The sequence below is a fragment of the Eptesicus fuscus genome, chromosome 3 (genome assembly GCF_027574615.1).
Source record: "Eptesicus fuscus isolate TK198812 chromosome 3, DD_ASM_mEF_20220401, whole genome shotgun sequence".
Lineage (NCBI taxonomy): Eukaryota > Metazoa > Chordata > Mammalia > Chiroptera > Vespertilionidae > Eptesicus > Eptesicus fuscus.
In genome coordinates, this window is record NC_072475.1 from 112,004,002 (window position 1) to 112,019,085 (window position 15,084).

Consider the following 15,084-nt stretch of genomic DNA (forward strand, 5'->3'; position numbering starts at 1 on the left):
TAATTATTTTAGAGAGAGGAATGGAGAAGGAAAGAGAGAGAAACATTGTTGAGAAAGAGAAACATCAACTGCCTCCATTATGCCCCCTATTAGGGATTGAGCCCAAAACCTAGGCATATGCCTTGACCAGGAACCAAAACTCCCCATGCATTTGACAACACTCAACCAACTGAGCCAAACTGGCCAGGGCCCCAGGCTGGTTTTATTTCCATTTTGGTTTTCAGAGGAGTGTGAGAAAGATCTATCTACTCTGGTTGCATTATTGAAACTTCTACGGTTCATTCTTATACAGCAAAAGTTTGCTGCTCCTGTGCTCTGCTAACCCTTGTAAGAAAACATTCCTTTAGTAAAAGTTGAGCGCTACTGATCTTCACAGAAGAAGGACATAAAATCAGTGAGTTGCAGAATGAGAACAATGAATTCAGAGTTCCTGTGGTAGAATTCTAGATATTTGCAAATTTTTAATTAGGGACTGATTTGACTATTTGTAGAGAAATTTTCTTGGGAAGAGAGGAGATTTACCCTTCAGTGGTGGGATCAAAGGCAGCTGGGTTTTCAGATGGTTTTTATGTGCTGATTTAGCATTTAGATATAGGATATATGAGCAAAACATATGTCTTTTAAATCCATTGTTTGTATTTGAAAGAAAAATTAGATCAGCACTAAATACTAATAAATTCTGCTCTTATATCAACAACTATTTGTAAAAATATGGACTCTTAAATAATGCATTTCCCTGGCAGAACTGTTGAGTGCATTCATGACAGAGACATAGCATGTTTTGACCTTTCTAAATAAATTGACTTCTTGATTTTTGGAGAAATTCTGATATTCATCTGAATTTTTGTAGAGAGTTTAATAGTTAGCTACATCAATATTTATTAAATCTTATACTAAACTGGAGGCCTCGTGCACAAAATTCGTGCATGGGCGGAGGGGTCCCCTCAGCCCAGCCTACATCCTCTCCAATCTAGAACATCCCTCTCACAATCCAGGACTGCTGGCTCCTAACTGCTCACCTGCCTGCCTGCCTGATTGTCCCCAACTGCCCCCCTCTGCCAGCCTGGTTACCCCTAACTGTCCCCCCCACCAGCCTGGTCACCCCCAACAGCCCTACTCTGCTGGCCTGGTCACCCCAAATGCCCCCCTGCTGGCCTGGTCACCCCACACAGCCTGCTGTTTGGTCATCCATCCAGTTGTTTCAGTCGTGACGGCATCTGGCTTTTTATATATTAGGATGATAGGCAGTTTACAGGATATTGTAAAGACGATTACAGAAGTTTTTGTTGTTGTTTTTCTGTGATGTGATTTTCATCGATAAATGGTTCTTCTAATCTACCACACTATAGATGCAGTGCATGTTTCTTGTTCATGCAAACTGTATTAATCTGTTTTCTATTAGACTCACACAATAGCTATTGAGGTTATATTTGGCCACAGTTGAGCTTCCATTGCCTCTTCTTTGATATAGATTAGTTTTGGTAATGTTTGATGGATGTTTGTTTTCAAGCTCATTCCCCCTATCATCTCACTTTATAATTTACATTATTGTGAATGCATTGGTAAGGTACTAATTATAGTTGTTTAAATTATAATTTTGTTTGGTTAGAAAAGTTCTGCTTTCTCTCTATTTCATTTTTCCTTTTACTTAGGTGACTTAGACTGTTAAAATTGTTTATTTTGAATATTTTTGTCATTTTTCTGGTAGGAAGATTAGAGACTGTGCATAAAGTTGAACTCTTTGTTTTTAATTATAGGAATTTCCAAACCTATACAACAGGAATCTAGTTTTAACAATCATCACATATAACCAGTCTTGTTTCATCTTTATTCTTTTTATCCATTGCCTTCCATCCAACCCCAAATAATATTGAAACAAATTGAAAACACTGTATTCTTTAATTGTGTAAATACTTTTGTACCTGTCTCTAAATTATATGGACTTAAAAAAATCAGTATCATTAGCATGTTAAAAATTTAGTAATTTCTGAATATCAACAAATATCCAATTAGTGTTCAGATTTCCTGAATCTTCTCATATATACCTTTTGCAGTTAGTTTTTCAAATCACGACCCAACAGAATTCCATGATTTACCTTTGGTTGAATTATCTCTTAACAGTTGCCCTTCCTTTTTTTCACATTTGCCATTGATTCTCTAGGTCAATTGACTTGTCTTTTCATTTTAGGTAAATTTATAGTGTAAATTTTAGTGAAATCTAAAGTATGTATATCAAATATAGGTTAATTTTTTTTTTTAAGAACACTTCATAAATGGTGAGCAAGTTAGACTTCTGAGTTGGTTGGAGAGAGCTTGGGAGTGGTACATGTCAACACTTTCTTCTTCTACTTCCCCCAATTGATTAAGATTTATTTCTCATCACAATAATGATACTGATTATCAGGTGAGAGGAAACAGGTGTTTATGTATAATGTTATTCAACATACCTTCATTTAACAAAATTACTTATTAGTATTTTTTGTAATTAACAACAGTATTGGAACAGCAGGAGTCCTCATTTGTCATAAGATTGCCAGACTATACATTTTCAGTTTTGTCTTCTGAGTCATTGCATTAGGTAACATCTCTCTGCTCAAGGGTCTGGCTAACATTATTTTTCCTGTTAAGGATGCTGAAATAAATGTTGTTAATTTTATATTGGAAATGGTAAGTATAAAATCTATTCAGTCAAAATCTAAACTAATTCTTATGATTTATATAGATAAAATTAAGAAATAAAGCTTCCTTTAATAGTCATTATATTATAGAGAAAAGATACTTTTAAAAGCATGTTCTTTACTTTTATAAAATAAAACTTAGTGTTCACTATTTCAGATTTTCTTCTGAATGGTAATATGTCAGATTTTCTTAATCAGGTACTGTTTGAAACATTACAATTGATTTTTTCAAACAAAAAAGAATAGTTAACTGAAAAAGTACTCTTAATATTTATTTATTAAAATGACTTACTTTTCCTTGAATATTTATTTCTCAGAATGGTGAGAAATATCTTAACAGAAAAAAAAATCTGAGAATGCTGATATTTATTTTCATGGAACTATTTTTCTTTTTGGGTTGATTAATGAATGTGTGAATGAATTCTTTATATATATTGCACTTATTTATGTTCTGTGGTTTAAATTATTTTCAAATTTTAATGATTACCTTGGGTCATATGAAATTGTTTTTAATTGATTTCTTTAATGCCACTTTATTGGCATTAATTTCTGTTGTCAATGATTGTATACTGCTTAGGGGACACTTAAGACAGTCTGGATTTTTTTCTAATTCATAACAGGCAAATGACAATCAAATCATAGCTCTGTGCCAGTGCCCTGAATGTCAAAAAGATGTTAGTTTTGCTTTCTTAGTCCACTGGCCATACTGTATGCTCAGGTTAAAAAAGAAAAGAAAAAGTCCTAGCATACTTGCCACTTGCTGATGCAGTTGTGTTTTCTTTTTTTTCTTATGCATTTTAAGACATGTATTTTCCTAATAATCATTTGCTTTAATAGCTTCTATAGGTATTTTGAAATGACTCCTTAATCTACCTACTGCTCTACTAAGAGGGAGTGTTTTGTTGGACTGAAAATAATAATCTAGTATAAAATGGGGATTAAAACCTCTGTATTTACCAGGGCAGTGCTGATTCTGGTTCCTTTTATTCTTTTTTTTTTCATTGTTTAAAGTATTACATATGTCTCCTTTTTCCCCCATCGACCCCTTCCTGGCCACTCTCACCCTCCAGGAAAAGCCCCCACCACCCCAGTGTCCATGTCCATTGGTTATGCTAACATGCATGCATTCAAGTCCTTTGGTTGATCTCTTACCCACCCGTCCCCATCCTCCCCGGCCTTCCCTCTGAGGTTTGATGGTCTGTTCGGTGTTTCTCTGTCTCTGGATCTGTTTTTGTTCATCAGTTTATGTTGTTCATTATATTCCACAAATGAGTGGATACTTATATCTTTCTCTGACTGGCTTAATCCGCTTAGCATAATGCTCTTCAGGTCCACTCATGCTGTTGCAAATGGTAAGAGTTCCTTCCTTTTTACAGCAGCGTAGTATTCCATTGTGTAGATGTACCACAGTTTTCTAATCCATTCATATGCTAATGGGCACTTAGGGTGTTTCCAAATCTTAGCTATTGTAAATTGTGCTGCTATGAACATAGGGGTGCATATATCCTTTCTGATCGGTGTTTCTGATTTCTTGGGATATATTCTTAGAGGTGGGATTACTGTGTTGAATGGGAGTTCCATTTTTAACTTTTTGAGGAAACTCCATACTGTTCTCCACAGTGGCTGCACCAGTCTGCATTCCCACCAGCAGTGCACGAGGGTTCCTTTTTCTCCTCATCCTTGCCAGCACTTGTCCTTTTTTGATTTGTTGATGATAGCCATTCTGACAGGTGTGAGATGGTATTTCATTGTTGTTTGAGTTTGCATCTTCCAGATGATTAGTAACTTTGAGCATGTTTTCATATGTCTCTTGGCCTTCTGTATGTCCTCTTTCAAAAAGTATCTATTTAGGTCCATTGCCCATTTTTTTAAATTGGATTGTTTATCTTCCTTTTGTTAAGTTGTATGAGTTCCCCGTAAATGTTGGAGGTTAAACCCTTATCAGAGATAACATTGGCAAATATGTTCTCCCATGCAGTGGTTTTCTTGTTGTTTTGTTGATGGTTTCTTTTGCTGTGCAGAAGTTTTTTATTTTGATGTAGTCCCATTTTTTTATTTTCTCCTTAGTTTCCATTGCCCTAGGAGCTGTATCAGTAAAGATGTTTCTTTTATTCTTTAAGAAAAAACAAAAAGTGTTGAATGGTGTAAATGTTGCACTTACAGACTTATCATATACAAAAGTTCATTAATAGTAAGAAAAAATTGATTGTGTTTCTAAGTATTTGCTCCCAATTTATCATAACTTATTTTTTAAAATTAAGACCAGTCCCATGATTGGATCTTTTATTTTTGTACATGCTAGTGTTTTGAGTAATATCATGTGGTTCTAGACCTCACATGTGTAATAGGTCAGTGATGATTTATAGGTGACAATGAAGCTGGTTGATTAGATAATACCTAAGAGAGTTTATCTTTACAGATACAATTTTTGTGTATTTTATGGAAATGATTTTTTTTGGGAGGGTGGGTTGAAAATCTTGTCAAGGGTGTGCTTTTTCGAAAACATTATTGTACTTTCTTACCATTAAAATGATTCCTTTGCTGTGGTTCATCATTTGGCAGTAGTATAACCAGCTTGAGATGCCTATTTTTTCAACAGCTCTTTGTTTATCCTTATGTAGATTAGTAATCTGGAGCATTCCCATGGGTGGAAGTCATTGTAAAGTGGGAGCACTTAACTTCTTTCTTGGTAAACCATCTTATGATATTTTCTTCTATCTTTGCAGATAAATTATTAGTTATAACTGTAGCAACGAGAGAAAGTGATGGATTTCATCGGTTCATGCAGTCAGCCAAATACTTCAATTATACTGTGAAGGTATGGTATAACTTTAATTCATGGAGATGTTAAAATATGTGCCTAAGTACATTTTTATAACAATAGTAACAACGGGAAGTGTAATCCAAAGGAGGAAGGTGAAATTTGGTTACATAGTTGCTATTAAAATTTATATATGCTTGATTGTTTTAAAGATACATTTTGGCCTTATTAATACTCTGCCACTCAGACAATAATTTCTTAGTATTTGCCAATGCTTTGTATAAACATGTTTATACAATAACAGAAAATACGTTTATATATTTATATTTCTTTGGTGGGATGTCATGTGTAAGTACAACATAACTAAGATTTGACAGTAATTTTTTTGTCTGCTTTAGTATATTTGTTATAAAGAATTGGAAACATGACTAAAGGGGATGCCTTTTCTTTCACTTATGGAGAATTGCTTCTTCTGTATTTTGTTCGTTTTAGGGGAGTTTGGGAATGTTATAAAAATATAAAAAATATAAAAAGGCTTTAGAAGACATCTCCAGGGGAATATCTCATTGATAAATGATGAAAAGAAACCTGAAGAATTTGGTAGAACTAGTAAACTGAGGTGTGAAAAGCCTTTTGTTTTTGTTGGCTTTTTTAACTTATTTTTTAATAGAATGAGGATCTGTCAGCCAGTTTTTTTTTTTCCCACAAGTAAGAGGAGAGTGGGGAGGAATCCCAGGTAGGAAAACAACCAAACAAACAAATTAAAATATTTATTAAAAAAAAGAAAAAACCAAAAACCTTAAAAGGGTGGCACGGGGCTTTGCCTAGGGAAAAAATTAGCTGTTCCAGTATGTAATGTAGAAAGAAGGTAGACTTTGGGAGAGAGTGTGAGTGAGTGAGGGAGCTAAAGGGGAGCATGTAGATGTGTGGCATGTGTGTGTGTGAGTGAGGGACAGTTAGATTCCACAGGACTTTTGGGGGATGGTGGACCAGGCTCCCCTAGCCTGGCAGCCTCTGCTACCACTGCAGTCTCTCCCGGGGCGGCTGGCTCTGTCACAGAGAACACACCATCTTGAAGGGGAGAGCTGCTGTGACTGGGAGCCCAGTCTCACATCCACCCAGGGTGTCCTCATACACCACCCGGTACCCTACAGCAACTCCAGCCAGGGATATGCTGCCTCGGATACAGGCCCATGAACCCCGAGACTCCCGTCTCCTTGCCTGCAGGCTTCTGTGAGTTCTGGAGCGTCATGACCTGAGCATAGCGACTACGTGCAAACAGCCACAACTTACACAGCCACCCCAGGCGACCTGCTCATGCACAAAAACCCAAGCCTTACACAGCAACCCCAGGAATCCCATCTGCATACGAACACCCAAGCCTTATGCAGCAACCCCATACGCCACAACTGCAGTAGCTGCCGCCAAGTTTGACGCAGCAACCCAAGGCACTGCAACTGAGTGTGAGCAGCCACGCCCTACTAAGCAACCCCAGTACATCAAGCAGCAAGCCCAGATGCTAGCCGTTGCCACACCTGAGGCAGCAACCCTCTGCGTTGCAACCAATGTAGGCAGCCAAGTCCTACTGGGTGCCTCACACTGCAGCCCCAGGCACCGTGACCACACAAATTGTGGCCAAGCCTGATGCATCGACCCAAACCCTGGTGACCGTGCAAACCACCGCCAAACTGGCCACTGTAGTCACAGGCCCAATGTGACTCAACGCCTGGATCCTTTGGTAAGAGCAAAAATGGGGAGACAAAAAAACAACCCCCAAAAAACAGAAAGAAGGAATCACCAGAAAATGACCTAAATGAAATGGAGGCATGCAATTTGTCAGAAAAATAATTCAGAATAAGGGCCATACAGTTCATAAACCAAATGGATTAGAAAATCAACAACTTATGTAAGAATCAAGAGGAAATAAAGAGTGGTACAGCTATAATAAAAACTACTATGGAAGGTTTCAACAGTAGACTAGAGAAAGTTGATGACTGAATTAGTGATTTAGAAGACAGGGCAGCAAAACACTTCCAATCTGAACTACAATTGGAGAAAAAAATTAAAAGGTAGAAGGAGAGCCTAAGGAAGCTTTGAGAAAACATGAAACACATATAATAGGGGTTCAGAAACGATGAGAAGAACAAGGGTTAGAAAACCTACTTGAAGAAATAATGTTAGAAGACTTCCCTGATTTGGGGAAGAAGAAAGTCACACAAGCACAGAGAGTCCCAAACAAGATGAACCCAAAAAGACCCACACCAAAACAATCGTAATTACAATGGCAAATGTTAATGACAAAGGGAGAAACTTAAAGGCTGCAAGAGAGAGACAGAGAGTTACCTACAAAGGATCTCCCATTAGATTATCAAAAGATTTCTCAACAGAAACACATCAGGCTAGAAAGGAATGAAAGGAAGTATACAAAGTGATACAAGGCAGGGGCCTGAGTCCCAGAAGACGCTATACAGCAAGGCTACCATTCAAAATTGAAGGGGAAATCAGGAGCTTCACAGATAATATAAGTCTAAAGGAGTTTATCACTACCAAGCCAGCAATACAAGAAATGCTAAAGGGACTGTTGTAAAAGAAGAAATAAAAAGAGAAGTAGGAACACAGGAACAAAAAATAAAAATAGCTACAAACAAGTGCCTATCAATAATAGCCTTTAACGTAAATGGATTGAATGTTCCAATCAAAAGACATCGATTGGCTGAATGGATAAGAAAGCATGATCCATATATATGCTATCTACAAGAGACCCACCTCAGAACAAGGGACTCACACAGACTGAGAATGAAGGGATTGAAAAATATCTGTCAGGCAAATGGAAATGAAAAAAAAGCTGGGGTAGGAATACTTATATCAGACAAAATGGACTTCAAAGTGAAGGCCATAGCAAGAGACAAGGAAGGCCACTTCATAATACTAAAGGGACCACCACAACAAGAAGTTATAACTCTAGTAAACATATATGCATCCAATACAGGGGTACCCAAATAAAAAAAAAAAGCTTCTGAAGAAATCAAGGGGGAGATTGACAACAATACAATCCTAGTAGGCAACTTTAATACCTCACTGGCATCGCTGGATAAATCCTCTGCACAAAAAATCAGAAAGAAACAGCAATCCCAAATCACTCACTAGAACAGATGGACTTAATTGACATCTCCAGAACATTTCACCCCAGAGCTATGGAATATAATTTCTCAACAAGTGCACATGGGAAATTATCAAAGATAGACCACATATTAGGTCACAAGCAAAGTCTCCCCAAATTCAAAAAGATAGAAATCATGTCAAGCATCTTCTCAGACCATAGTGGCATAATATTATAAATCAACTATAATAAAAACAATTTAAAATATTCAAACACTTGGAGGCTGAATAGCATACTATTAAACAATGATAAGGTTACCAAAGAGATCAAAGAAGACATTTAAAATCCTGAAAACAAATGACAACGAAAACACAAAAATCCAATATCTATGGGACACAGTGGAAGCAGTCCTGAGAAGGAAGTTCATAGCTCTACAGGCCTACCTCAAAAAATAAGAAAAAATGATAATAAATTGTCTAACCCTGGAACTTAATTAAAAAGAGAGCAACAAGAAAAGCCCAGAGTAAGTAGGAGGAAGGAAATAAACAACATAGAGACAAAAAAAAAAAAATACAAAAGATCAATGAAACCAAGACCTGGTTCTTTGAAAGGATAAACAAGATTGATGAACCTCTAGCCTGGCTCATCAAGAAACAAAGAGAGAGGCCCCAAATAAACAAAATCAGAAATGATACGGGGGAGTAACAACCGATCCCACAAACATACAAAGGATTGTAAAAATATACTACAAACAACTCTACTCCAACAAACTGGGCATCCTTGATTAAATGGACATATTTTTAGAAAAGTACTAGCTCCCAAAACTCAATCAGGAAGAATAAGAATACCTGAATAGGCCGATAACCACTGAAGAAATTGAAGCAGTGATAAAAAAAAAACCACAAAAAACCCCCACAAAAAAAAACAAAGCAAAACAAAAACAAAAAAAGCATCCAGGATACAAAAGCCCTGGACTGGATGGCTTCACATGGGAGTTTTACCAAACATTCAAAGAACTAAAACCTATCCTCCTCTGACTATTCAAAAAAATGCAAGAGGAAGGCACACTTCCAAGCTCTTTCTATGAAGCCAGCATTATCCTAACACCAAAACCAGATAACGACACTGCAAAGAAAGAGAATTACAGGCCAATGTCCCTGATGAACAGATACAAAAATCCTCAACAAAATTTTAGCAAATCGGATCAGCATTATATAAGAAAGATCATACATCATGACCAAGTGGGATTTATTCCAGGGATGCAAGGCTGGCACAATATCTGAAAACCAATAAACATGACACATCACATAAACAGATTGAGAGACAAAAATCACATAATCATATCAATTGATGCAGAGAATGCATTTGACAAAATCCAACACCCTTTTCTGAGAAAAACTCTCAGCAGAGTGGGAATAGAGAGCTCATACCTCAACATAGTAAAGGCCTTAATATGACAAACCTACAGCCAACATTATACTCAGTGGGCAAAAACTAAATCCATTTCCCCTAAGAACAGGAACAATACAGGGATGCCCACTTTTACCACTCCTGTTCAACATAGTACTGGAAGTGCTCGCCATAGCGATCAGACAAGAAGAAGAAATAAAAGGTATCCAAATTAGAAAACAAGATGAAAAAATCTCATTATTCACAGATGACATGATACTGTACATAGAAAACCCTAAAGACTCCATAAAAGAACTACTAGACTTAATAAATGAATTTGGCAATGGAGCAGGATACAATATTAACACCCAGAAATCTATGGCTTTTTTATACACCAATAATGAACTCACAGAAAGAGAAACTAAAAAACCAATCCCATTTACCATTGCAAAAAAGCAATTAAGATACCTAGGAATAAATTTAACCAAGGAGGTAAAGGACCTGATCTCAGAAAATTATAGTACTCTGAAAAAAGAGATAGAGGAAGACATAAACAAATGGAAGAATATACCATGTTCATGGACTGGTAGAATCAACATCATTAAAATGCTCATACTACCCAAAACAATCTATAGACTCAATGCAATCCCCATTAAAATGCCAACGGTGTATTTCAGAGATTTAAAACAAACTCTCCAAAAATTCATCTGGAATAAAAAAAGACCCCGAATAGCTGCAGCAATCTTGAGAAAGAAGAACAAAGTTGGAGGGATCACAATACCAGATATCAAGCTATACTACAAAGCTACTGTTCTCAAAACTGTCTGGTACTGGCACAAGAACAGACATATAGACCAATGAAACAGAACAGAGAACCCAGAAATAGACCCAAGCCATTATGCTCAATATTTGACAAAGGAGGCAAGAGCATACAATGGAGTCAAGACAGTCTCTTCAATAAATGGTGGGGCCCCTACGTTCATAGCAGCACAATTCACCCTAGCTAAGATTTGGAAACAGCCTAAGTGCCCATCAGCAGATGAGTGGATTAAAAAACTGTGGTGCAGCTACACAGTGGAATACTATGCTGCTGTAAAAAGGAAAGAATTCTTACCATTTGCAACAGCATGGATGGACCTGGAGAGCATTATGCTAAGTGAAATAAGCCAGTCAGAGAAAGATAAATATCACATGATCTCCCTCATTTGTGGAATATAATGATCAACATAAACTGATGAGCAAAAGCAGATCCAGAGACAGAGAAGCATCAATCAGATGCTCAAACCTCAGAGGGAAGGTAAGGGAGGGTGAGCGTAAGAGGGAGAGATCAACCAAAGGACTTGTATGCATGCATATAAGCCTAACCAATGAACACAGACACCAGGGGTGTGAGGGCATGAGTTGGGGGTGGGGGGTCAATGGGGTGATAAGACACATATATAATACCTTAATGAATAAAGAAAAATAAATAAATAAATGGCATTGGGAAAATTGGACAGATACATGCAAAAAATAAAACTAGACCACCAACTTACACCAAACACAAAAGTAAACTCAAAATGGATCAAGGACTTAAACGTAAGATGGGAAACCATTAAAATCTTAGAGGAAGCTATAGGCAGCAAAATAGCAGACATTTGTTGAAGCAATGTCTTTACCAATATAGCTCCTAGGGCAATGGAAACTAAGGAGAAAATAAACGAATGGGACTACATCAAAATAAAAAGTTTCTGCACAGCAAAGAAACCATCACCAAAACAATAAGAAAACCCACTTCATGGGAGAACCTATTTCCCAATGTTATATCCAGTATGTGTTTAATCTCCAAAATTTACAGAGAACTCATATAACTTAACAAAAGGAAGATAAACAATCCAATCAAATAATGGGTAAAGGACCTAAATAGACATTTTTCAAAAGAGAACATATAGAAGGCCAAGAGACATATGAAAACACTAGAGGCCTAGTGCTGGAATTCGTGAATGGGTGGGGTCTGGCCGGCCTGCTCTGATAGGGGCTGATTGGGGCGGGCCTACTGGGGGAGGGGCTGTGGGTGGTTGGCGGGCAGGCCCGTCCAGAATCAGGGTTGGGGGAGGCAATCGTGTGTGGGGCTGGCCAGGGGAGGGGCTGCAGGCAGTTGGCCAGCCCCGCTCCTGATGGTGGTGGGGAGAGCCGATCGGGGGCAGGGTCTGTGGGGGGTAGGGACTGTGGGTGGTTGGCCGACCGGCCCCACCTTCTGGTCGAATTCCCAGTTGAACTCATGGTCTAACTCCTAGTTGAGGGGATAATTTGCATATTAGCCTTTTATTATATAGGTTGCTTAAAGTCACTATCATTCTAGAGAAGCAAATCAAAACAACTGTAAGGTACCATCTCACACCTGTAAGAATGGCTATCATCAACAAAGCAACGAGGACAAGTACTGGTGAGGATTTGGAGAAAAAGTAACCCTCTTGCAGTGCTGGTGAGAATGTAGACTGGTGCAGCCACTGTGGAAACCATGTCGTTTTCTCAGAAAATTAAAAATGTAACTTTCTTTTGACCCAGTAATCCCACTTCTAGGAATATATCCCAAGAAAACAGAAAAATCAGTCAGAAAGGATATATACACCCCTATGTTCATAGCAGCACAATTTACAATAGCCAAGATTTGGAAACACCCTAAGTGCCCATCAGCAGATGAGTGGATTAAAAAACTGTGGTACATCTACACAATGGAATACTATGCTGCTGTAAAAAAGAAGGAACTTTTATCATTTGCAACAGTATGGATGGAACTTGTGAGCATTATGCTAAGCGAAATAAGGCAGTTAGAGAAAGATATAAATATCACATGATCTCACTCATTTGTGGAATATAATGAACAACATTAACTGATGAACAAAAACAGAACCAGAGTCATAGAAGCATTGAACAGACTATCCAACCTATGAGGGAAGTTGGGGGGGTGCAGGGGGTAAGAGATTAATCAAAGGACTTGTATGCATGCATATGAACATAACCAATGGACACAGACAGGGAGTGAGAGCATGTGCTGGTGGGTGGGGTTGTCCAGGGTGTGGTCAATGGGGAAAAAGGCATCTTAAGTAATACTTTAAACAATAAAGAATTTTTTAAAAAAGAAGGTAGACTTTGCTGCCACTGGAAATCTAGGTACAGATGTTAATATAGAACAGTTGATAAAGAGGTTGAAATTTTCTGGAAAAGAGATCTAGTATTAACAAGAGGTTTAATGCAGGATAAATGAGAACGATGTTGTAAGTTTGTTAGGATAGAGAAGAAATACTAGTATAGTAGAATGCACTGATAGGAGGCATATGGGAGTAACAGAAAAATCAGGGGAAAATAATGCTGAAATACAATGAGGGCAGCTTTAGAGTTCAGGCTGGGGAGAGCAAGGTATGTTTCTTATGGGTGATGTACCATGTTAGGAACTTTATATATGGTGTGTTCTTGATTCATTAAATGAACTATGCAAGTTAGATACTACTTTGCTTATGGGTAAGGAAAACTTGCCCTAGACTCTAACAGATAAATTAAAAGGTGTTCAACTTCACTAGCTATTAGGGAAATGCAAATCAAAAGTATAATGAGATACCACTTCACACTGCAGTTTTTAAGGGCCTAGGGTAAGAAGCTATAACATCAAATCTTGAACCCCAGTCCTATTCAACTGACTGGAGATTTGATCCTCCTGTCTTCCCATTATAAATGCAATGGTTCTCAGAGTTCATTAGCATCATCTGGGAAATAGAAATAATGATTTTTCAGATGCCACCCGAGACCTGCCGAATCAGGAACTCTGGGAGCAGGATGTGGAAATCTGTGCTTTAACAAGCCCTCCATGTGATTCAGATGCAGGGTCTAGTTTGATACACTGATTTAGTGGAATGAAAGGAGAAAATCAAACACAATTGAGCCTACTATAGTGGGCACGGTATTACTGTGGTATCGGAGAAGTCCAAGAGGGCTGTGGAATCAAAGTATAATACTAGTAAATCTCCAGGCAAGAGGAGGCCACTTTTTGTTGTTGTTGTTGGTAATCCATATCAGAGGATATATTTTCCATTGATTTTTAGAGAGTGGAAGTATAGGAGGGAGGGATTGAGGGAAAATGGGAGGGAGGGAGGGAGGGAGGGAGGAAGGGAGGGAGGAAGGGAGAGAGAGAGAGAGAGGAAGGGAGGGAGGAAAGGAGGGGGAGGGAGGGAGAGAAACATTGAAACATTGAAACATTGATGTGAGAGACACATCGATTGGTTGTCTCCCACATATGCCCCAACAGGGGATGGAAACTGCAACCCAGGTACATACATACTCTTGACTGGGAACTGAACTTGAAATCCTTCCATTCACAGGCTATCACATTAACCACCAAGCACACCAGCCAGGGCAGAAGCCCACTTTAAAAAAAATGTTTTCATTGATTTTAGATAGAAACATTGATGAGAGAGAAACACCATTGATTGGCTGCCTCCTGCATGACCCCTACTGGGGATGGAGCTCACAACTCGGGCATGTGTCCCGATTGAGAATCGAGCCAATGACCTCTTGGTTCATGGGTCAATACTCAACCACTGAACCACACTGGCCTGGCAGGAGGCCAGATTTTAGGGCCAAAACTAAAATATCTACTAGACTAGCCTCAGTATTAATCCAGATTCACATCAGTTTGTTTTCTTGGTTAACCTTTTTCCTCCAACCTTCATGAAGTGATAACTAGAGAGGTAAGGCTGGGAGCCCATGGACTTTGCCAACCAGATTTATATTTGGTTCAATGTTAAGTAAAATTGAAACTAATACTATTTATTTTCTAAATTTATTTTATCCTTTTCTTTTGTATTTATTTTTTATTTCATTCCACCTTAATTTCAAAAATCTGCAAGTATATCATTATTTTGAGAATTTCAATCTTCAGATGAAACAATGATACAAGGTTTATGTTTGGGGGAGGGGCACATATACTTCTTGCTCCCTCACAGCTAGGCTCATTGTGTCACCTTGCACTTTTAATCCAGGAGGGATCTGCTTATTGAGAACAGCTCCAAGTGTAGTTTTGATTAATTGTGCTCAGGCATTTTCTTGCATAGATGAGTTACGGATAAGCTTTTGAGGGTCATGTATAAAGAAGGGAATATTTGACTGATGCCCCCACCCCT

General features: G+C 38.1%; 1 protein-coding gene across 2 annotated transcripts in view; it reads left to right on the forward strand.

Moving 5' to 3' along the window:
* The window catches only part of PLOD2 (procollagen-lysine,2-oxoglutarate 5-dioxygenase 2), a 253,440-nt gene that overhangs the window by 86,030 nt on the left and 152,326 nt on the right, over positions 1 to 15,084 (forward strand). For both annotated transcript variants that reach the window (XM_054714121.1, XM_054714122.1), the window contains exon 2: positions 5,405 to 5,496. In XM_054714121.1, coding sequence (XP_054570096.1) covers positions 5,405 to 5,496 — 92 coding nt within the window. The remainder of the gene's footprint in view (positions 1 to 5,404; positions 5,497 to 15,084) is intronic.